We start from the raw sequence: 21,616 nt of genomic DNA, 5'->3' as shown, positions 1-21,616 counted from the left end.
GCGTCTCTCGCTGCTAAGCAACCTCCCAGGCGTTTCATACAATAAGTGCTGTAGCGGAGCGGGTATCCAGTAAAGGCTCCTCTGATTGGTCCAAGGCAACACGCTCACGAATTAGCAGCGACATTGTTAAACGTGGAAATTGATGTTTGGTATTTCGGTTTGAAAATATGTCGTTCAATCGGACAATTGGCGACGTCGAGGTAATGTTGACCAAACGGCATATTTAAAGTTAGTATTTTATTTTCTTGCTAGCAGGTCGTGGTCCCTAACGAACGTATGATGGATCGTGAACCAAATGCATGTTAAATAACGTAACGTAACGTTAGCCGCGCTAGCTGGCGGGCTAATTGGCTATCGCCAGTGTTGAGTTACCATGTCAACAGTGCACCTGTAAGACCGATGGCACCAGCGATGTGGTTCAGCCTAACTCAATGTAACATCTTAGGGCAAAGCTGCCATTTAACATTTGTCAACAAACTGTCAGTCAACAACGAAACTGTTGTCTTTTCTTTCTAGTACATGAAAAAAAGGATCCCGAAAAACGCAAAGTATGAACATGTGAAGACTCGTTTGGACACAGGTATCGTGTCCACATACAGAAGAACTGCCTGTAGGAACGTCTGAGCTCCTGTCATGCTCCAGTCGGTGCCTTTTGCCTCTTTCTGATGCTAATGTTCGCTTTATTTGACAGGATGCAGCCTGACAAAGTATTTGGAAAAACTGGAGGACATTAAAAAAAGTGAGTGACCTCTGCACAAATGACCATCAGTAGTTTAACTCACATTGAAATATTGGGTACACACACTGAACTTTACTTAACATTGATGAAATATTGTGTCTGATGAATATTTATTGATTGATGTATTTTACATTGTTGTTATGCTCTTTGTCCTGCGTGAATCATTTTAATCTACTTAAAATGGTTCTGGCACATACGACAGACTTGGCTGATTTTTCCCAAGGATCTTTTGGCTTTCTTTTCTCTGTCCGTGCTCTTCAAGATGTAAACTAAAGATGTTGTTACCAGCTGATATTTCCCATTTAAAAGGCGTCTTTGTAGACAGTGGCCATCTGTTGTTGACCTGTTCCTGATTTCTCAGGGATAAGTGACACTGATTCCTCTAGTCTCCAATGGAGGATTGTACTGCTGTCCACAATTATTCCTCTGTGGGACTCGATGGTCAGGTACCTGCAGGGCTCCTTTGAGAGGGCTTAGTTTGGTGGTTACATTAGCCCTGTTAAAATAGAGCCTGAGTGTAGGAGAAGCAGTCTTTACTAAAAGAACATGGACAGAGAGATCATAAGGCTGCAGTTTAGCGAGGCACTAATCATGAATGAGGAAAAGAACCACCTGCAACGACCTGGTGAGCTGCAATGCACGCGTGCACCGGCTTAATTAACTCTCATTTCTTTTACCAGATTTGTGTAGCAAGGGATTAACCTCAGATACAGCATTCATTCTCAGTTAAATATTTCAAGACTGTCACCAGGCAGCACAGCTTCTTCATACTGTTGCTCTTGTAAGATTTAGTTTAGTTTTGTTTTGTTTTGTTTTTTCACTCTTTCTTAGATTACAGGTATCGAAAAGATGAAATCTTCAAGCGGTTAAAGGTGACAACATTTGCACAATTGGTAAGTTTCAGTGTTGGTCCTCCTATAATAAGATAATAACCTGCTAGCTACAATATGTTATGTTGTTAATAGAAAGTCTAACCCGCAGTTTGAAAGCAGCGCCACAGGAAGCTCCATATTCATGTTCCCTGTTTGATGGGCACATACTTCCTTCTTTTTAGTGGCGTTATCTTTTTTATTGCAGGTACTTCAGGTAGCCTCTGTGTCAGACCTGGATGAAAGTGACAATGACTGTGAACTACATGCCCCAGAAGGTGAAACAACCAGCAAAACACTTGTTTATCTGAAATTACAAAATGATTAATTTCCAGCTCGATGTCAGTTGTGTCGCTAACATTACTTCTTAAGCAGCGCTAGTTAATGCCCCACCCCTCATTTGCAGATGGTGTAGTGTCAGGTGCCGGCCTAGACTGTCTGTCTGGACGCACCAATGGGTCCTTGCAGGAGTCTCCACGCTCAGAGCGTCAGGATGCAGATGACGCCGGAGACGCCTGCTGCACGGCCAGGTCCACGCTTTTAAGGTGCATTTTGTTCCGTGACTGTAAACTAGTCGAGACGTTGACTCGGTAGACAGAAAAGCATTTACAGGATCAGATGGCTTAGATCCACGAGTGAATCTCATTTGGACGGTGAATTCATTTTATATATATAAATAAATATAAAGCTCAGTTGGACAGGTACTGCTCTAAAGCTTTGGATCCTATTTGGCATCATTTTCAGTCCCAAAGACCTGCAATGTTACACCCGCTCTGTGTCTTTACACAACCTACTGTACAACCCCCACCCCCCACACAGCACAAACGTCTCCCGCAATCTGTTCTTGCCACTCCCATCTCTGAGCTGCATCCTCTACACCCTCCAGACTGAAGAGAAAGCCCCACGAGTGTAACTCTATCCGCGGCCTCTCCAGGGGCCACAGCTTCTGCCTGTTCAATGGCAGAGCTTTTTAGGCCATTGTGGGTCAAATCAGTTGTGTCCCATATGTGGCCAGATGTCTTGAGTTGTTTTGTTTAATGATGGTCTGTCGTGCTTAGTTACGGATAAGTTAGTTATTATCTGAGAGTTGAATGAAAAAAGACTTTTCAATCTTTACCCATCACAGCGTCATCAGTGGTGTAGGTGAGTTGAACGTGGACAGAAACAGTCCAAAGACAGCAAACACCTTGTTGTCCAGCCCTGAGCCAGTTGACTCGCTCTATCCTGACTGCCCCTACCTGCTGCTGGACGTACGGGACCGAGACCAGTACGACCTCTGCCACATCATCAGTGGTAGGTGGCAAGGAGACAAGCAACTTTGTCTACACGCATGCTTTGACCTTTTAGTTTCACTGACCCTTTTCCTGCAGCACACAGTTTCCCCGTTGCAATGCTGTCTCGGACAATGAACCCCTACACCAAAGAAGTACTGGAATATGTATCCTTTAATAAAAGCCAAAGTGCCCACAAAACAAAACCAAGCCTCAGTTTTTTAATGCACTTAACTTATGTTGTGCAGAAAAATGCTGCAGGCAAAATCCTCATTGTGTATGATGAGGATGAGAGAATTGCCAGCCAAGCAGCCACCACCATGTGTGAGCGAGGATTTGAGAATCTGTTCATGTTGTCTGGAGGTACAGTAAGTTCTAATATCATAATCACATTTTCTACAAACTGCATAATATCCTGTGCGATAAATAAAACATTTGTTCACTCAGGCCTCAAAGTAGTCGCTCAGAAATTCCCAGAAGGTTTAACAACGGGCTCCATGCCCACGTCATGCCTGAGCTCACACACAGCGAAGGGGAAAAAGGACTCCATGCAACGGCGACCGATGCAGGCAGCAGAGAAACGGTGGAGGTTCACGTCTGAGGAGCTGCTGAAGCTGCATGAGCAGCTGGAGGAGATCCTCATTCCCAGTAACTCCAACAGTAAGAGCTTGGTGGCAGAAACTCAAACACTTCCATAATAAACAATTACAAATGAGCCTGTATCAGTCACATCAAAATACTTTTAGGCTTCAGGTTTGGCTCCTCTATTAGTTTTTGTAAGTTTGTTAGCAGGCAGATCAGCTCTAACTCATCACTCATCACAGCCTCATCACTCGTCCATTCTTTGCATTTACTGTCGCTGCAGGTCGAATGTCGAGCCGCATGTCGTCTTTTAGCTTGGACTCAAAGGCGTCCAGTGCTCGGAGTCGACAGAGTTCTTCCACAGCTGGGAGGGAGAGCAGCCGCGTTCAGAGCAGTAGACCCTGGAAGTAACACAACCTCACACCGACCAACATGCCTCCAACACACGGCCCACGCTCACCTGTGACACACCTGCTGAACACGGGTTCCTCCAAGTGTTTGGAAAGTGCTCACACCTTTGAAAGTCCGTAACATTATGAGACATCGTCAAACTAAACTTTTAGATGGTAGTTCCTGAACAGGGTCAGCAGCGAGGAGTGTGATGCTCTTCTACACGTTAATGTCAGACAGGTCATTTCCTAACACTTGGTTTGCTTAAATTGCGTGTGAATGTCTGCACGGTGCCTCTTCAACTTGAAAAGTCTTTTTGCACTTATGAACGTTTTTCACAAAACTATTGTTTTCACCAGTACATGATCAGTTCTGTGGATGGTTTATTCAAACTATGATGCATGGTTAGTTCAACAGATTCATAGAGGCTGATATGAAGAAAATGAAGGAGACTCTGTATTACATGTGACAAATGTACAAATAATTCAGTTCTTGCTTCCTCCTGTTATGACGTGTGGGAATTCTTTAATTAATACGTGTGCAACTATTGATTCCTGTGTGTGTGTGTGTGTGTGTGTGTGTGTGTGTGTGTGTGTGTGTGTGTGTGTGTGTGTGTGTGTGTGTGTGTGTGTGTGTGTGTGTGTGTGTGTGTGTGTTCTCACAGTTTCAGAATTTGAAAAGCTGTTTTTCTGACTCGTGGCCTTTAGTTCTAGGTTTTACTTGCACATTTTTCCTCTGATACGACTTGAACAGTCTTCTATGAAGTGCATTATGTTGTGGACATCAGTCTTTGTGCAGTTGATCATGTGGTTTTTATGTGTAAATTAAAGTGAAAGAATAAAGTGTGTGTGCTTGTTTGATGCTTGATCCTTTGTCCAACACACATATATATATATATATGTGTATATATATATATATATATATTTATATATATGTGTGTGTATATATATATGTGTGTATATATATATATGTGTCTATCTCTCTATGTGTGTGTCTATCTCTCTGTCTCTCTCTGTCTCTCTCTCTCTCTCTCTCTCTCTCTCTCTATCTCTCTCTCTATCTCCCTCTGTCTGTTCTGTCCTGCCCTTTCTTCTTTTGGTGTGGCATGAACTAATCAAGACATCAGTTCACCAGTTTACAGTTTGTAGAAGTAACTAGAAAGATATGACAATGCCAACATCCCATCTCACACACACGTGATGGTTTTAACATGGGTTCCTGTTGGTGTGTTCCATGATGGCCCTCAGAGCCAGCCAGGTCTCCTCAGCAGTGGGGATGATCTGCTGGGCCGGCAGCATGAAGCCAGAGAAGCCGGTGTCCCTCAGCTCGAAGGTGTAGGAGTACTTGATGCCCTGGTCGTAGGCCCAGTCGATGCTTCCTCCACTGGCCTGGTCTGTAATGGAGATTCACCCATGAATAATGTCCCTGCTTGTCTCCAACAACCGCATTTCTGTTAGACTTACAGATGGTCCTGATGATGCTGCCGTAGCGGTAGCGAGTACCGAACAGTGAAGCCAGTGCATCTGTAGCCTTCTTAGCCAGTCTGCGCTGTGGAGAAGCATTATGTACGCAGACAGCATGAATTAGGTGTTTACTGCCAGCTTCTCCGTCAACAGGAGTACTGTACACAACACAATCAGTGTTGAAGATATGATGAAGATAATTAATTTAGAAGTAAAGTTGTTATTTTTAGGGACTGTTCTCATTAATGAGCTTTAAGCAGCCATTAAAACAATAAAGCACTGAATAAAGCACTGAATAAAGCCAAGACCAAAGTTATGCCATAAATATATAACATCCCATAATCACACACACTCGTGTGTTCAGTGCGTCTCTCCCCGGTGTATTTACCAGCTCATCCTCGTCCTTGGCTGGAGTCCTGGTGTAGCCGTAGGGGTACATGAGCAGCTGCGAGTAGGAGTGGATGGAGATGAAGGCCTTGATGTTCCTGTGGGACCTCACAAAGTCCACGATGGCCTTGACCTCAGACTCAGAGTTTGCCCTGGGTCCAGGGTAAATGTCTGAGCATGGGTCTCTGCTGGTACCAGGTCCTGAGAGTAGGATGAGATGTCACAATGCCAAAGGCTTCGTCCTATAAAATACAATGAATCCAAAGCAGTAATTGCTGAGAATAACACAGTTTGTTGAGGTTCGTTACCTCCAAACCCAACAGCCCAGTTCCTGTTGGGGTCGACGCCGATGCAGTTAGAGCCACGATTGGGCTTCCTGGTCTTACGCCACAGACGGTTCTAGGAACATCAGGGGAACATGTTGGACATAACAGCTGTCGTCCTCACACAGTGTTCACCATGTTTCATGTGAATATGTGAAGGCTCACGCTGGTGTGGGTGAACTGGAAGCCGTCAGGGTTGGTCACAATCTCCAGGAAGATGTCCATCTTGTCCAGGATGGCGGTCAGAGCCGGGTCGGTGCCGTAATCCTTCACGATCTGCCCACAGAAGCCGCGCGAGCAGCGGGTGAGTGGTCCTGAGCTGCAGAGCAGCATTCATCTAAAAGCACAGCTCACCTTCTTGGCGAACCAGGTGCCGCTGGCCTGTGTGACCCATTCTCTGGAGTGGATCCCAGTGTCGATCCAGATGGCGGGACGGTTGGTTCCACCGGTGCTGAACTAAGAGCGCAGAGGAACAAGGTTGCGTTCACTGGCTGCGGTGCGTTCGCTGGTCTTCTCTCCGTGGTGATCGTCAGCTCACCTTCAGGACGTTCAGCGCTCGGCCCTCGTAGCTCTGACCGATCACCAGTTTGCTCACCAGTTTGGGATTCTCTGCCACCAGCATGTCCTGGAAGCTGTAGATCTGAAGCACACACAGCCTTCAGGTCACGCCAACGCCGCGCGTGACGGCGCGGTGGCGGTGGAGCACCCACCTCACTGAGGGTGTGGTAGTTGGCGTAGTCGAAGGCGTCGGTGTTTGAGGGCTGAGCAAAGCGAACGGACTCCATCTGCTGCTGCTCCTCCTCCAGCACCGCCTGTGGACCAGCAACAGCATTAGAGCCGTGGGAAACCCGGCCGTGGCTCTGGGGATCAGAGGGTTCTGGTTCGGTACCTGCAGGTCTTTGATCATGATGTGGTACTGGATGCTCTGAGTCTCCAGGTAAACTTTGACCGCCTGCAGGCTGTGGAAGGGAACCCTGACATCCACAGGAAGGCTCACGTCTGTGGCGCCCTGCCAGAAGTCCAGCTGAGAGACACACGACAACACACACAAGTTGAGTGGGAGGAAGCGGGGGACGCGATGGGGCCTGTTTATGGTTGGGTCCTGAGGTCACCTCCAGCTCAGTCATGGTTTCCAGGTATTTGACTAGAAGCAGCTGGATGTCGTCCTTGGGAGTGATGCGAAGCACCTGATGCCTGCTCAAACACAACCACAGAGTTTTACAACTTAATCCAGTTTCTCAAGCAAAGAGGGAAGTTGGCACATCGACCGTTTGCTCAAACGAACTGGCACAAAGTTCAGCGGTGCAGAAAGTCCAGTTTATGAACAATAAGTTAGTGCATTGTGTGGTAAATGGATAATTATCAGGAAGATTTTTGCAAAAATAAAAATATTGTATATATTATATATTTTAATAATAAATTTCCTTCCACCTCATTGTCCGTTATTAGACTTGGCCTGTGGTGGTAATTGTCCTCACACCACCATCATGATTCTTATTATTTCACATTTACAGTAACTGTGCAGCTTCACTCACCCCTCAAACGTCTCCTTGGTGGAAACGGTCAGAACCAGCGCAGCAAACGTGAGCAGCCCCCTCATCGTCCCCGTGTGAGGCTTCCTGAGGAAGCTCAGGCTTTAAGGCGCAGCGTCAGGTCACGTGTTCACACCGAAGCCTTGCTCAAGGTGATGGAGGGCAGCTGTCGACTCCGGAGACTGTAGGTAAGTTCATTGTTTGCTCTGTGGAGCTTCAAATGCTTCCTGTTTCTTCATTTAGCTTCTCTACAAACAGCTGGGTTCTTTTTGCTTTGAACTGAGATCAACGCCTCATCAAGCTCTGAATTAAAATACTTCACGCGCTGTAATTTTCAAGTTTTATTTGTCTGTGTTTTTCACAGTATCTATAGAGCCACGTCAGAAGAAGAAAGCCAATATTGATCATTATCACATACAATGTAACAACAAAATTGGTCCTCTGCATTTAACCGCTGCCCTGGGGGAGCAGTGGGCTGCCATGCGAGAGGCAGGGAGCTGGTGAGAAGTGTCCTGCTCAAGGACACAGCTGGTGCTGCTTCTGGTGGGTTTGAACCTGGGACCTTCTGCTCCTCCAGCCAACGCGCTGCCAACTGAGCCACAAAGGCACAGTGCAGGAATGATGATGGTGCTGAGGATGATGATGATGGTGCTGAGGATGATGATGATGGTGGTGCTGAGGATGATGATGGTGGTGGTGCTGAGGATGATGATGGTGGTGGTGCTGAGGATGATGATGGTGGTGGTGCTGAGGATGATGATGATGGTGCTGAGGATGATGATGATGGTGGTGCTGAGGATGATGATGGTGGTGGTGCTGAGCATGATGATGGTGGTGGTGCTGAGGATGATGATGGTGGTGGTGCTGAGGATGATGATGATGGTGGTGCTGAGGATGATGATGGTGGTGATGAGGTTGAAGATGAGGATGATGATGAGTGTCTGGAAGGTGGCTATTACATATTTTTCATCTCTGGCTTCTCCAGGCGGAGCAGGAGCGTACCCTGGTTCTTCAGTAGGGGTTCTTGTAGGTGTGTTCCATGATGGTTCTCAGAGCCAGCCAGGTCTCCTCAGCAGTGGGGATGATCTGCTTGGCCGGCAGGATGAAGCCGTAGAGGCCGGTGTCCCTCAGCTCGAAGGTGTAGGAGTACTTGATGCCCTGGTCGTAGGTCCAGTCGATGGTGCCGCCACTGGCTTGGTCTGTAATGGAAACACGCATTTGGAGATGAAAACCTTAGAAGCGTGTAGGTTTTGTTGTAGCTTTGAAGTTCGTGTTTCAGTTGTTTTAATGTTGTTTCAACCTTTGAAATAAATGTGACATCGCCAATAAGCAGCTGAATAACCGATGAACTTACAGATGGTGCTGATGATGCTGCCATATTTGTACTTGGTTCCATAGAGGGAGGCCAGGTCAGTGATGGCCTTCTTAGCCAGACTGTGCTGTAGGAACAGACACACATATCATTCACTTACTCTATTTACAGCTACGGGTTATTTTAGCGACAATTAAACATGACCAGAGAACATCAAGAAACATGAGCACAGTCATGAAGCCTCTGGTACCAGCTCAGCTTGGTCCTTGGCTGGAGTCCTGGTGTAGCCGTAGGGGTACATGAGCATCTGGGAGTAGGAGTGGATGGAGATGAAGGCCTTGATGTTGCCGTGGGACTTCACAAAGTCCGCGATGGCCTTGACCTCAGACTCGGAGTGAGCACTGGGTCCACGGTAGGTCTCTGAGCATGGGCTGCTACTGGCACCGGGTCCTGAGAGGTGGAGGAGAAGCGTGTGAGAAGAACTCTACGATCTAAAGGTTCAGCTCCAAACAGACAGAAATAAACGATGATGAGGACAGTTAGTGTCAGAACGTTACCTCCAAATCCAGAGTCCCAGTTCCTGTTGGGGTCGACTCCAACGCAGCTGGAGCCTGGGTTGGGCTTCCTGGTCTTACGCCACATACGGTTCTGGGAACATCAGCACTGGGTTCTGATTCTGGCTTCTTAATATTATATTTTTGTATGTAAGTGTCACCAACATTATATCAATAATTATAATTATAATAATTAATATATTAATTATTACATTTATCAATAATTAATTATTATATCACCAATAATTTGTCTTCATTGCTTTTTTGAAAACATTAGGTCTCAGTGTTTCATTGAGAAACAGAACATGAAGTGTGGCTCACGCTGGTGTGGGTGAACTGGAAGCCGTCAGGGTTGGTCACAATCTCCAGGAAGATGTCCATCTTGTCCAGGATGGCGGTCAGAGCCGGGTCGGTGCCGTAATCCTTCACGATCTGCCCACAGAAGCCGCGCGAGCAGCGGGTGAGTGGTCCTGAGCTGCAGAGCAGCATTCATCTAAAAGCACAGCTCACCTTCTTGGCGAACCAGGTGCCGCTGGCCTGTGTGACCCATTCTCTGGAGTGGATCCCAGTGTCGATCCAGATGGCGGGACGGTTGGTTCCACCGGTGCTGAACTAAGAGCGCTCGGCCCTCGTAGCTCTGACCGATCACCAGTTTGCTCACCAGTTTGGGATTCTCTGCCACCAGCATGTCCTGGAAGCTGTAGATCTGAAGCACACACAGCCTTCAGGTCACGCCAACGCCGCGCGTGACGGCGCGGTGGCGGTGGAGCACCCACCTCACTGAGGGTGTGGTAGTTGGCGTAGTCGAAGGCGTCGGTGTTTGAGGGCTGAGCAAAGCGAACGGACTCCATCTGCTGCTGCTCCTCCTCCAGCACCGCCTGTGGACCAGCAACAGCATTAGAGCCGTGGGAAACCCGGCCGTGGCTCTGGGGATCAGAGGGTTCTGGTTCGGTACCTGCAGGTCTTTGATCATGATGTGGTACTGGATGCTCTGAGTCTCCAGGTAAACTTTGACCGCCTGCAGGCTGTGGAAGGGAACCCTGACATCCACAGGAAGGCTCACGTCTGTGGCGCCCTGCCAGAAGTCCAGCTGAGAGACAGACGGGCCCACGTTCCATTTAGTTAAACATGAGAGTTATTACTGTCATTAATCGCCCTCTGACCTCAAAATGGATAATTTCCTCCAGGTCTTTGAGAAGAGCCAGCTGAATCGCATCCTCAGGAATGATGCGAAGGACCTGATGCCTGCAAATAAGTGTACGTGTGAGTAGAACCGAGCCATGGGTTCTGTTGTATAGAACACATGTTGCTGAATATGCAGCTTCCCGTTCTGTCTGACATTCAGAACATCTGTACTGTGGGTTGAGTCACTGTTCACACTCAGCATTCCTCCATTTTATCTGCTTGTTTGCAGCAATGTGCCAAACATTCCCGAGCTGCTGGTGGTTAATGAGTAAAGGTCCTGCTCCTCCAAACTGTGCTTAGACTAAACCCGCCTGCGTTCGGAACCAGCTCGTTCTGTTCGTGCTGGACCCGCGCACTCACCCCTCAAACGTGTCCTTGCCGAGAACGGCCACGAGCAGCGCAGCGCACGCGAGCAGCCCCCTCATCGTGATGATCGTGGTGCCAGGCGTGAAGCCGGCGGGGCGCACGCGCGCTTTTATGGAGCAGCCGGCGGGGTCACGTGTCCGAGCCGCGCGCGGCCGGCCTCGCTCCGGGTGATGGAGGCGCGTTAGCGGCTGGTCGCTTTCCCACAGCAGGACGGAATTATCAGCTCACTGGGGACTGATGTCGTAGTAAACACTCAAGTCAGTTTCGTCTTCATGCATCGTCATCACTCATTTCATTGTCATCGTCAGTTACAACCGTTAGTTCAGCTTTAATCCTTTGACACATACGGTTTTATAAGGCATATGTGCATTAACAGTTCAGTAATGACACATTGCGCAATGTATCTGGTAATTAAACTTAGAGTTAGAAAATGAGTGCACCTGCTTTAAATAACAACTTAAGATTCTTACGTTCGCATTAAATTTGCCTGATTTTCGTTCTTTGGCTCATTTTAACTGTTTTGATTGTGAATCTTTTCCAGTTCAGTCCTAATTTTCTTAGCTGAGCTGTAACCTGTTTTAGTTGACGCACACATCATCCAGGCGCACGGGCCGCAGCATCTGCAACCCCGCTGATAAAGCGGACAGGTGTGGGAGCAGCTGCCGGGCCGCTGCACCTTCTCAGGCACTTACGTGTCGGTGTTGGTCCACATCCACGTGCAGGACACGGCTTCTCCGCTGGGCTCGAGACAAACACAGAAGTCTGCGTTCTGCAGTGAAACAGCATTTTGAACAGGCAGGACTTCCTCATTTCATGTCTTTTTTAGCACATTTTATACTAGTATTTAAATTTATCAGCAGGTTTGTGGGTGCATATATTAGAAACATTTTAACATCAAATACTCCTAACATTGAAAATGATCTGGTTCTCAGCATTAGTAGTTCTTGGCTCTTTTTAATTTTAACTTTTTTTAACAATAATTCTAAATGTTTTAATTAATGGCTGCTCAGATGTAGACACTAGCGCCACCTACAGCTGTAGTGTGTTAGTGTGAGTAGCATAACAGCATTCCCACATCACTGCCTACAGTGTATTGCACCAATTTGTTAAAAACAACAATAAGATTTTAGAGGATTTAATCAGCTTAAGCCAGTCCATCCATCCATTTATTTTTATAAGCAGTTTTAGGGGCTCATCCCAGGTGACTGGGCTGCAGATGATGCTAGTGACACACATCTCTTTGCGTTATGGAAAAAAGTTACATAACCCAGAAAAAAAACTCTGAATTAAAAGGTCACCAGATCCGCTTCAGGAGCTTTCTGATGTGACAAGATATCAGGCAGCTGAAGAAGAAAGAGAGACACAACGTCAGAGGGGCTAAGATAAAAAAGGAACTTGTGCAACGCTGCAATGCACTCTTTCAACACAACCCAAAGAACATGAAGCGCGTAATACTTTCATAAGACATACACACACACACTGCCTTCCCTAATACATAAGCACTGTTTTGTTCCATTGTTTTATTCTCTTGTATTTTTTGCCCTTTTAATTGTTGTCTTAGTCTTGGTGGTTCAGTTGGCAGAGCGTTGGTTTGGTGAGTGTAAGGTTTTAAGTTCGAAGCCCCACCGGAGCAGGCGTGTCCTTGAGTAAGACACAACCCCCCCGGGTGCCTTGCATGGCGGCCCACATTCTGTACCGTTAACATGTGAGACAAACTGGACCAGAACCAGCAGCTAAACTGGACATGGCATAATCTCATCATTTAAAAAGCAGAATATTTGTCATGTATCATTGAATACTGGAGGTTTCAGGTGTTTTCACCAACAACACGTGAAAAAATCATCTTAGCAAAATGCTGACAGACGTTAATGTTGTGTTGCAATATTGTCTTCAGTGGTTATTTTTCCGAGGCAGATGACAAATTGTTATAAGCAGACTGTCTTCAGATCACATTATAAAGCATGACCTACTGTACCTCATTTGGTTAAGTGAGACTTCTGCTTGAGTGCAGGTGGACAGAAACCAGTGGATGCAGCGGGTGAGGCTGGGCAGCATCACATCTGGCACCATCAGCACCAGCGCACTGCAGGGATGTGTCCCCCCACTGCTCGTCTCCCTCTATACCAACAGGAGGTGGAGCAGCAGGTCCAGTGGTGCAGTCAGAACCAGCTGGAGCTCAACGCGCTCAAAACTGTGGAGATGACGGTGGACCCCCCCCGACCATCCACAACAACACAGTGTCTACCGTGGACTCATTCAGGTTCCTAGGGTCCACAATCTCCAGGACCTGAAGTGGGACCTACATAGACACTGTCCACAGAAAGGCCCAGCAGAGGTTGTCTTCCTGAGACAGCTCCTTCTACTCTATACAGCTTCCTTCTATTGAGCGTCTGTACCGGGCCAGACTCAAAGAACGGGCAGCAAGCATCACTGCTGACTCCACACACCCCACACAGAGTTATAGCCACCAGAACCATCAGAACCAACAGAACCACCAGACACAGACTTGGTACCAGTCAGCTTCTTCCCACAGGCTGTTTCTGAGCTGAACTCTACCGGTCACACAATACAATGACTCAATGACACAAACACAAATGTGCAATAACCACTGTTGAATGTGACACAGCAAGCTGCAGTTTATATTCTTTATTTGTTCATTTTTGTAAATAACTATAATGAAAATTGTAATTAGTTTGACGGAGTCAGACCTGAATCCTGTGCAAACTTGGCCATTAAAGCTGATTTTGATTCTGAGTTACTTTAGTTTCTGCACCATTTTGGATGACAACCACCAGGTTTGTCCAACTCTGGAACTACTATTGATGAGAATCTCCATAGCAAGTCCAGTGATGGGAAGCCACAGGGATTGGCTTTAGGCACCATATCATAGTTTGTATCACATCCGAGATCCAACCAATATCTTTTCGGACTTCACCAGTGAGGAAGTTTCAAACCGCTACGACTTCCTGTCACAGGCGTTTCTCAGCCACAGAGACACTCATAAAACCAGCTATGGTGTGTGGTTTGTACTTGTGACTACTTACAAATACAAAACAAATACAGTTACTATGACGATTATTGACAGTAGCCAGACGTCAGGGAATTAATAAGTGAACAATTTTAGGGAACAATAGAAAATATAAAACCAGTCGGGTCTATCAAATAATAATTTCCTTTGTTACGATAGGAACACGCCCCGCTGCGCTCTGATTGGTCGCCCTGCGCTCAAGCGTCTGCTCTCTGGGATACTATTGGTTGAGATAAAGCTCCATAAAAGCCGGAAGAGTCCACCGTTCACCGTCAATGAAAAGTGAACAGGACCGCTAGTCTAAAAAGTCAAGTCAAGTGCAAAGCTTACATGGCATTTCCGGGAGTGAAGATACATTTAATTTCAAATTAAAAGAAAAAACTCGAACAAAGTGTTATTTCACCCACACGACGACTCCATGGTTCACAAATAAACAAATAAACAAGAAAAAAAGACATTTGATACAAATACAACCTCGTTTGATTCAAATGCACGTAACGAAAATAAAATAAATAGGTTTAAAGAAGCAGTGAGTTTATTGTGAAATTTCCAAGCGGATGCTCTTTACTTGATTGCGTCAAACCTGACACTCAGGAGAAAGTAAACGCTGTCCCGGTCCGAGTCTCTTTGTGGATCCTGACAGCTCTGTTCGGAGGAGTTCGGCTCTTTGCTTTGTCTGGAACGAGAAAACTTGGCGCCGACAGAAGCACAAAATGGAGATAGAGAAGGAAGTGAAGAAGGTAAGCGGTGCGTGGAGCCCCCTCCGTGGGACGGGGAACGCCCTGAAAGGTGCGCCGAGCTCCGCGCAGGTGGCGAGAGACGGGTCGGACCCGCAGTGCTTTTCATTTAGACACATTATAGTAATAACACACACACACACACACACACACACACACACACACACACACACACACACACACACACACACACACAGCGGTTCGTTTATAAGGGTACTTCCCTTTTCAGAAAAACTTTCCCTCTCAACGAGAAAAGCACGTCATTATAACTTTCGCCAACATTATATGACACTACAGTATGTACTAGTAGTATTTGGCACAGAAGTGTTTATTTTGGACGAAGCAGACAGTAACAGGCAACAGCTGTAACACGAGCAAGACTGTCATTTAGAAGAAATGTAGGTTTACATGTAGAGAACATCTTCATCTGACTCTTCAGTTCAGTCTTTTGTGATGTGAAGAGTGTATAATTCAGCTTCCGTCTGGATCAGGAAGCAACATGTGGACGTGTAAAAACGCACGCTGGCCCTGAACCTAGAGTGAAACTAGAGAAGCTTTGGACACTGGAGTGATGACTTGGGAGAAGCTGCTGTTTTTGTGGTTTGTCTGAGCTGGCATCTTCGCCTGTTGACAGATTTAGGTGGTGGCAGCGGGTCATGTGACCTCCACTTGTATATTTACAGTAAGCAGCTGCTGGAAAGTGGCTCTGAACAGCTGGATGACCCAGATAGCCTCCGTCTGACATCTGCTTTAAATCCTTGTAGGATCGAGGCCGCTAGGAGCCTGTCAGTCAGTAAAGGCTGCTGCAGTAGCTTTCAACCTAGATTAACAAAGCAACCTGTGTGGTGTCTGTAATACTGTGCTCAGTTAAGATCAACGAGTTCTCAGACGCGTCGTTTCTGCTGGTCTGTCTGAGGCAGTGACATCACTCAGACCACACTTGCTCTCTAAACACTTGAGTGTTTGGTGGAGCTGCCAGAGGACGGAACATGCTCCAGTGTGGAATGATCCAATCCTCCTGTGATATTAAAGGAGCAAAGCCCCTGACACGCTGGACTTATTAAATAGCTGCACACACGCTGTGCTGTAACTGTCCTCAAACAGCAGCAGCACGAGGTCCGATTAAAACGTTGACTTCAGCTTCATGCTCCCAGACCGGGTCGTTGGTACGAGGCCTGAAACCGCGGCGATGCCAGAGGCAGTGACTGGCAGCCGTCATCTGCAGCGCAGGTCAGCTGTGCTGTGACACAGTGACTCATGAACATGAAGTGTGCGCTTTGCGCGTGAGCAGCCTAAACTGTTGTCGCCAGAACTAATGACGCTCCTGCTTTAGTCACGGGCCTGAGTGTCTGAGTCGCCTGAGCCCGAACGGATGAACGTTTGCACTTCCTCTAGCACTCGCCTCCACACCAGATCTTAGACGTCCTGACTCTTTAGTATTTTGCTTCGTTTATACACAACAGATTGGATGTTCTGAATAGTTTATAAGAGCACCTTTGTTGTGAGCATCACTGAGAGAAGACTGCATGGTTTGGTACCGTTTGGTGCAACTCTAAAATCTAAATATAAAAATTCTAAACAGAGAAAAATACTTAGAAAGTTTGCAGTCCAAGGTTGTGCAGCTTCACTGGCACTGACTGACGTGAGCTCCAAAGTGGATCCCAGAGCAGGACGAGCAATGACTCTGGAACGTCTGATCCTCCGCTGTTACTGTCTGCGTTACTCAATCCTGGTCTTCCCTCACAATGGGAGTTCCTGCTGGTTCTCTGGAGGCTCAGCATCATTGAATACTTGACCATATATGGTCACTGACAGGAGGACAGCGTCAGGTGGACACCAGCGCTGTTTGACAGCGAAGGAGGTTGAATACAGTCTTGAAGTTGGGGAGAGAAAACCAAGACAGAGCCACATTTGTTCAAATCAAGGCCCCCAGTTTATCCAGGACAGAGAGTTCTATGTGTTCTAGTTCCCAGCACCACTTCATCAAAGCTGATGTTATCTGGGATCATGATTGATCCCTTTGCCATTACCGTGCTGGTTACTCACTCCTCTAATCGCTCACCTGTTTACAGATGACCCTCGGCCACGAGTTCGGAGCCGGAGCCGCTTGTTTGAAATGCAAGGACAAGTGCGAAGGCTTCGAACTGCATTTCTGGAGGTTGGTATCAATTATAAGTTCATCAAAGCATGATTGACAGTCAGACTCCAGCATCAAACACTTCACATCCAATGTCTGGACACAGATCTGGGAGGACTGAGTGATAAACTCAAAGCAGTGGAGTGTTTGGCTCTGTTCGCTGCCAGCACTGTGTCTTTATTAAGCAATTCAGATGTAAAAATGGAATCACATAATTAACAATGACATCGCCGTTCTCCTGGTTTAGTAGAAAATGCCCCGTGAGCAGCAGGAGTCATTGACCTAATGAGTCCACGCTGCTGCTCAATGCAGCCGCTCCTCCTGTTTGTCTTTGAACACGTGCCCGTTTGGTTTGTTGTTAACAAAAGTAAAATATTAATATGCACAAAGTGACTCCGAGTCTGATTAGCGCTGAAAGCCTTCAAAGGAGGAGGGGGCTCTGATCTTCATTCAACTAAATAGCTGGAACTGGAGGCTGATATCTGTCCTCTGACCCGCGGCGCCACAGGTAGGCAGCAGCAGCCGGGCCCGGCGGTCGCGGCGGGCCCAACGGTCCCAACGGGCCCAGCTGTCACAGCTGTCCCAGCGGGCCAAGCGGGCCCAGCGGTCCTGGTGACCCAGGTCTCCCTGCCTTGTTTACCCCGTCTGTCACTAAATGTGCACTTATGTGGATCAGCCGCTCATGAAATACTGGACAGTTATCCACACTTGGCTGGTTCTCCCTGAGACCCGATGCCCATCGCTGCAAGAGCACAAAGGCCCGCCAGAGCCTGGAATGTGGTGCCGTTACAGTGACCAGGCTGCATCTAGAGCTGTCTACAGCATTTAACTTAACGGGACCGCCCACTTTATTAGCTGAACCCCAACTAACTGGAGACGGGTCCAATGTTTTGGCCCCATTAATGTAAATGTGATGACTGCAGAATTAGAACCACTTCTACTTTACAATAAGAAAGTGCGGTAGAATTAGAATTTTATTTTAGTGTTGAGTGATTGATTGTCTTACTGCAGTTTATCTGTGTTTTTCCTCTTACTTTTCTGCTGTTCACATCTGTGGTGAACGTGCTGAAACATGGCTGCGAGTTATGGATGATGTCATAGTTAGTCTAAGTGAGTTGTGTTGGGGCATGTGACACTTTAGAAAGTTGATTGGGTTTAACACAAAGGAAATACATTATTTATGTATGTGTGGTGTCCAATTCAAACATTCATTCTTCTCATATTAGTGAGGTAAATCTTAAGCATTATTGCAGGATTCTAAAGGTTTCTTTTCCTTCTCCACAGAAAAATCTGCAAAAACTGTAAGTGTGGCCTCACAGAGCACGATGTGTCCATGGACTCGGAGGAGAATAAGAAGGTGGGCAAGCTGTTCGAGGACACCAAATACACGGGCCTCATCGCCAAGCTGAAGACCGACGGCATCCCCGGCTACCAGGCCAACATGGTGACCATCACCCTGCCCAGCTCCACCACTGCCTGCGTCATACCGCCCAGTGTCTCCTCCACCGTGGCGCCGCCCTCAGCCACAGCTGGTTCTGTGCAGCCAGTCCCTCCAGGCTCAGCAGCCACTGGTGGTCGGACCCAAGGTCAGGCCCAAGGTCAGGCTCAGGCCCAGGCCCAGGCCCAGGCTCAGGCCCAGGCTCAGGCCCAGGCTCAGGCCCAGGCCCAGGCTCAGGCCCAGGCCCAGGCTCAGGCCCAGGCCCAGGCGGTACCAGCCCGTGTCACGCCTGTCAAGGCCAACACAGTGCCTGTTGCTGTTAGTACCACATCAGCCAATGCGGTGTCAGTACCCAAAGAGGTTCCAATGAAGTCTGTCACCTATGAGTGGGTGCCACCAGTAGCCAATAAGTATCTGGTAAGTCGGTATGTGAGCTTGTTTAGACTACTGTTGCATCTGTAGAAACCAAGTTCTTCAGTCAAGGCAATTTCCTCTTCTGTATCATTGCTTCTTCTGTGCCCTTCACTTCACTGTCCTTCAAGCATTTGTCTTTATCTCATCTACACTAAACGGTTCCTTCTCATTTGTCATCTCTGACTTCCAGGCAGCACGTTACATCGAGCTGCTGCCACCAGAGAAGCGTCCGGTGGCCGGTACTAGCGGAGCCGCTTACAGGCGCCAGCAGATGTCACGCCAGCTGCCTGAGCACGACCAGGACCCGTCCAAGTGCCATGAGTTGAGCGCTCCTGAGGTCAAGCAGATGCAGCAGTACGTTCGCAAGTACAAGGATGAGGCACTGGGGGTGGGGGACGTCCTGCTGCCAGAAGAGATGGCTCTGGTCCGGGCAGGAGGACAGGGTGCAGCCGGAGGTGCAGGGGCAGGGACTGGTACTGGAGTGGGAGCACCTGGGCCTGCTGCTGCTGGCGCCGGTGCTGGTGTTGGGCCAGCGGGTAGGGCTGCGGTCTCTGCAGGTTATGGGCCTGGATCAGGCAGCGGTGGCGCTGGACTCCTTCCAGGGACTGGACCGTCTGCTGCTGGTGGACCTGCTGGAGGAGCCTTGGGTACCACTTCCACTGCTGGAGCCATGGGAGTCGCCGGAGCTCAGCAACCTGGACTCCCTCAGCAGAACTACGTAAGGCATCTATATTCATGCCTTCATCGTCTTCTTGACATTAGTTTCATTAAAGTGAGTAAAGTAAAGTAAAAGTGCAGTCATACCAACATGTGGCACTAGATGGTGCCATTGGACAAACCAACTGAACTTTTCCTATTTAGGCAGATGGATAGTAACGTAATTGTGATTAGAGTCACAACTAAAGCTTTTCTTGCACGTCAGCCCCATGTGCATTTATTTATTTCTCTCTGTGTGGACGTCTGTAGTTATTTTAGTTCTGCTCTGACTCGGTTTGGTATTGGAACCATACTATCTATCACCTATAGAGGCCATCTATCTATCTGTCAAACCTTCCTCCCTCAGTCGTGCCATCACTGCCGTCAGCCCATGCGTCTGGGCGAGCCGGCCGTCTACGCCGAGCGCGCCGGCTTTGACAAGCTGTGGCACCCGGCGTGCTTCGTGTGCTGCACCTGCAGCGAGCTGCTGGTGGACATGATCTACTTCTGGAAGAAGGGAAAGCTGTTCTGTGGACGCCACTACGGCGACAGCGAGAAGCCGCGCTGTGGAGGATGTGACGAGGTGAGAGACGGTCCGGCGTCACTGGCTTTTTCTTCAGACCTTAGTCCACGCTACAGTGTGTGTGTGTGTGTATGTGCGTGTGTGTGTACGTTTGTGTGTGTGTGTGTGTGTGTGTGTGTGTGTGTGTGTGTGTGTGTGTGTGTGTGTGTGTGTGTGTGTGTGTGTGTGCGTGCGTGCGTGCGTGCGTGCGTGCGTGCGTGCGTGCGTGCGTGCGTGCGTGTTTTTGTGTGCGTGCGTGTGTCCACAGCTGATCTTCAGTAACGAGTACACTCAGGCCGAGGGCCAGAACTGGCATCTGAAGCACTTCTGCTGTTTCGACTGTGACTGCATCCTCGCTGGGGAGACGTACGTGATGGAGAATGAGAAGCCTGTGTGCAAGCCGTGCTACATGAAGAACCACGCCGTGGTGAGACACACGCTCTGAGTCTGAATAGCACAACAGTTTTATGTGTTAGTTGGAAGCAGTTGCCCAGACACAAGGGATTCATTCAAAGCGCTCCTTCTTTTAAGGTTATAATTTTATTGAGAAGTGATCAAAGCCCCAGTCGCGGTGCTCATTTACCATCACAGCCCACTTCCCTCACGTCATTTTTCGTCCCTCGTCCCAGACATGCGCATCCTGCCGGGCCGTGGTGGAGCCTGAGGCCCAGCGCGTTTCCTACGGCGAGCACCACTGGCACGCGGAGCCGCAGTGCTTCAGGTGCGCTGGCTGCTCCAAGTGCCTGACGGGCCAGCGCTTCATGGTGGTGCAGGGCCTCCTCTTCTGCTCGGTGGAGTGCAAGAAGAAGACGGTGGCCTAGAGGGCGCTGTGGACCAGGAGCCGTCCTCCAGCCGAATGCAGTGCTTAACTTAGCCAGCTGAAGCCTCCAGTGCCTCCTCCCGTCCAGTCCGGGACCAGTGTTGATTCATTGTTCAACAAGTACATTTCTGTGTCGCTTTTTTGCACTTTTGTTACCGATGAGATTAGTTTTGTACAAGTCACAGTGGGAAGGCACTTTTTAAAGTTCGACCTGTGTTGGTTTGTTAGTATTTGTGCTACTACTGATGCTCTGTCTTCGCTGCACAGTGCAGTGAACAGCATCACCTGTTTGGGGCGATGTGTGTTCCAGATCAAAGAAAAGACTAATGATGATAAGAATGGAACGTATGGATGCGTTATTCGTTTTGTGACATTTAGTGCAGTTCATTACATTTAGAGCCCCAGTGTCCAACTTTGCTGGGCTCCACCTGTGTCTCTTTTTTTTCAACATCAGTATTGGTATAAAGTCTGCATCTAACTGGAATTCTGTCTGTTTCTTTTTACTGTTCTAAAGGCACTTTACAACAAAAGAAATCACATCAAATCACCGAGCAGCAGCAGGAGAAGGGGGAGAGGACATGTTTGTGGCTTTGAGCCTGTGTGATGAGTCTGACGTCTCATGGTTTTTGGATCTAAAATGACTTCATTACTCCCTCGGCCCCTCTGTTACACGGCACCTAGTGCTCCATGGCTTATAGCAGCCGAGCCATGATGAAAAAGTTCCTCTGAGAGACTTGTTTTCATTCACTTAGTGGAAACTGTGCACAATTCAAGGAAACGCCGTCTCTGACGACACCTATTGTTTTTAAAC

General features: G+C 48.0%; 4 protein-coding genes across 6 annotated transcripts; 2 read left to right on the top strand and 2 right to left on the bottom strand.

Annotated features, from left to right (window-relative positions):
* Positions 1-46: 46 nt before the first annotated feature.
* On the top strand, positions 47-4,708 carry cep41 (centrosomal protein 41). Of its 3 annotated transcripts, none has more exons than XM_029154115.3 (11): positions 47-200; positions 517-580; positions 692-739; positions 1,571-1,632; positions 1,817-1,886; positions 2,015-2,153; positions 2,735-2,901; positions 2,979-3,046; positions 3,128-3,242; positions 3,327-3,539; positions 3,745-4,708. In XM_029154115.3, exons 1-11 carry the CDS (start codon positions 168-170, stop codon positions 3,870-3,872), a joined length of 1,107 nt encoding a protein of 368 aa, XP_029009948.1. In that variant the 5' UTR covers positions 47-167; the 3' UTR covers positions 3,873-4,708. The 3 variants fall into 3 exon arrangements, with proteins under 3 accessions (XP_029009948.1, XP_029009949.1, XP_029009950.1); XM_029154116.3 differs by having other exon boundaries at positions 166-228; XM_029154117.3 differs by lacking the exon at positions 47-200 and adding an exon at positions 293-433.
* Positions 4,709-4,947: 239 nt separating this feature from the next.
* Positions 4,948-7,671, bottom strand: LOC114857534 (carboxypeptidase A1-like). Its single transcript, XM_029154110.2, has 11 exons — positions 7,560-7,671; positions 7,137-7,218; positions 6,914-7,048; positions 6,735-6,836; positions 6,563-6,664; positions 6,379-6,480; positions 6,190-6,300; positions 6,010-6,100; positions 5,703-5,902; positions 5,315-5,399; positions 4,948-5,244 (listed from the first exon to the last, which is right to left on the bottom strand). Exons 1-11 carry the CDS (start codon positions 7,622-7,624, stop codon positions 5,057-5,059), a joined length of 1,263 nt encoding a protein of 420 aa, XP_029009943.1. The 5' UTR covers positions 7,625-7,671; the 3' UTR covers positions 4,948-5,056.
* Positions 7,672-7,936: 265 nt separating this feature from the next.
* Positions 7,937-11,804, bottom strand: cpa5 (carboxypeptidase A5). Its single transcript, XM_029154111.3, is given in 12 exon segments — positions 7,937-8,755; positions 8,911-8,995; positions 9,119-9,318; positions 9,426-9,516; positions 9,744-9,854; positions 9,933-10,032; positions 10,034-10,128; positions 10,199-10,300; positions 10,378-10,512; positions 10,586-10,667; positions 10,968-11,207; positions 11,666-11,804. Coding segments are annotated over 11 exon segments (1,254 nt in total). The 5' UTR covers positions 11,033-11,207; positions 11,666-11,804; the 3' UTR covers positions 7,937-8,567.
* A 2,765-nt stretch (positions 11,805-14,569) lies between these two features.
* tes (testis derived transcript (3 LIM domains)) lies at positions 14,570-21,289 on the top strand. The gene is made up of 7 exons (XM_029154076.3): positions 14,570-14,741; positions 16,811-16,896; positions 18,160-18,730; positions 18,918-19,445; positions 19,791-20,006; positions 20,254-20,412; positions 20,615-21,289. The coding sequence occupies exons 1-7, from the start codon at positions 14,715-14,717 to the stop codon at positions 20,804-20,806; spliced, it is 1,779 nt and encodes a 592-aa protein (XP_029009909.1). The 5' UTR covers positions 14,570-14,714; the 3' UTR covers positions 20,807-21,289.
* Positions 21,290-21,616: the final 327 nt, after the last annotated feature.

The sequence above is a fragment of the Betta splendens genome, chromosome 6 (genome assembly GCF_900634795.4).
Source record: "Betta splendens chromosome 6, fBetSpl5.4, whole genome shotgun sequence".
Classification (NCBI taxonomy): Eukaryota; Metazoa; Chordata; class Actinopteri; order Anabantiformes; family Osphronemidae; genus Betta; species Betta splendens.
This window is presented reverse-complemented; position numbering and strand designations above follow the sequence as displayed.

Coding starts and splice junctions, on each gene's coding strand:
- cep41 (XM_029154115.3), top strand. CDS start 168: ATGTCGTTCAATCGGACAATTGGCGACGTCGAG. Junction 201..516: donor GGACAATTGGCGACGTCGAG/GTAATGTTGACC, acceptor TTTTCTTTCTAG/TACATGAAAAAAAGGATCCC. Junction 1,887..2,014: donor TGAACTACATGCCCCAGAAG/GTGAAACAACCA, acceptor CCTCATTTGCAG/ATGGTGTAGTGTCAGGTGCC.
- LOC114857534 (XM_029154110.2), bottom strand. CDS start 7,624: ATGAGGGGGCTGCTCACGTTTGCTGCGCTGGTTCTGACCGTTTCCACC. Junction 6,665..6,734: donor ACTACCACACCCTCAGTGAG/GTGGGTGCTCCA, acceptor TGTGTGCTTCAG/ATCTACAGCTTCCAGGACAT. Junction 6,481..6,562: donor GAGCGCTGAACGTCCTGAAG/GTGAGCTGACGA, acceptor CTGCGCTCTTAG/TTCAGCACCGGTGGAACCAA.
- tes (XM_029154076.3), top strand. CDS start 14,715: ATGGAGATAGAGAAGGAAGTGAAGAAG. Junction 19,446..19,790: donor GACTCCCTCAGCAGAACTAC/GTAAGGCATCTA, acceptor TTCCTCCCTCAG/TCGTGCCATCACTGCCGTCA. Junction 20,413..20,614: donor ACATGAAGAACCACGCCGTG/GTGAGACACACG, acceptor CCCTCGTCCCAG/ACATGCGCATCCTGCCGGGC.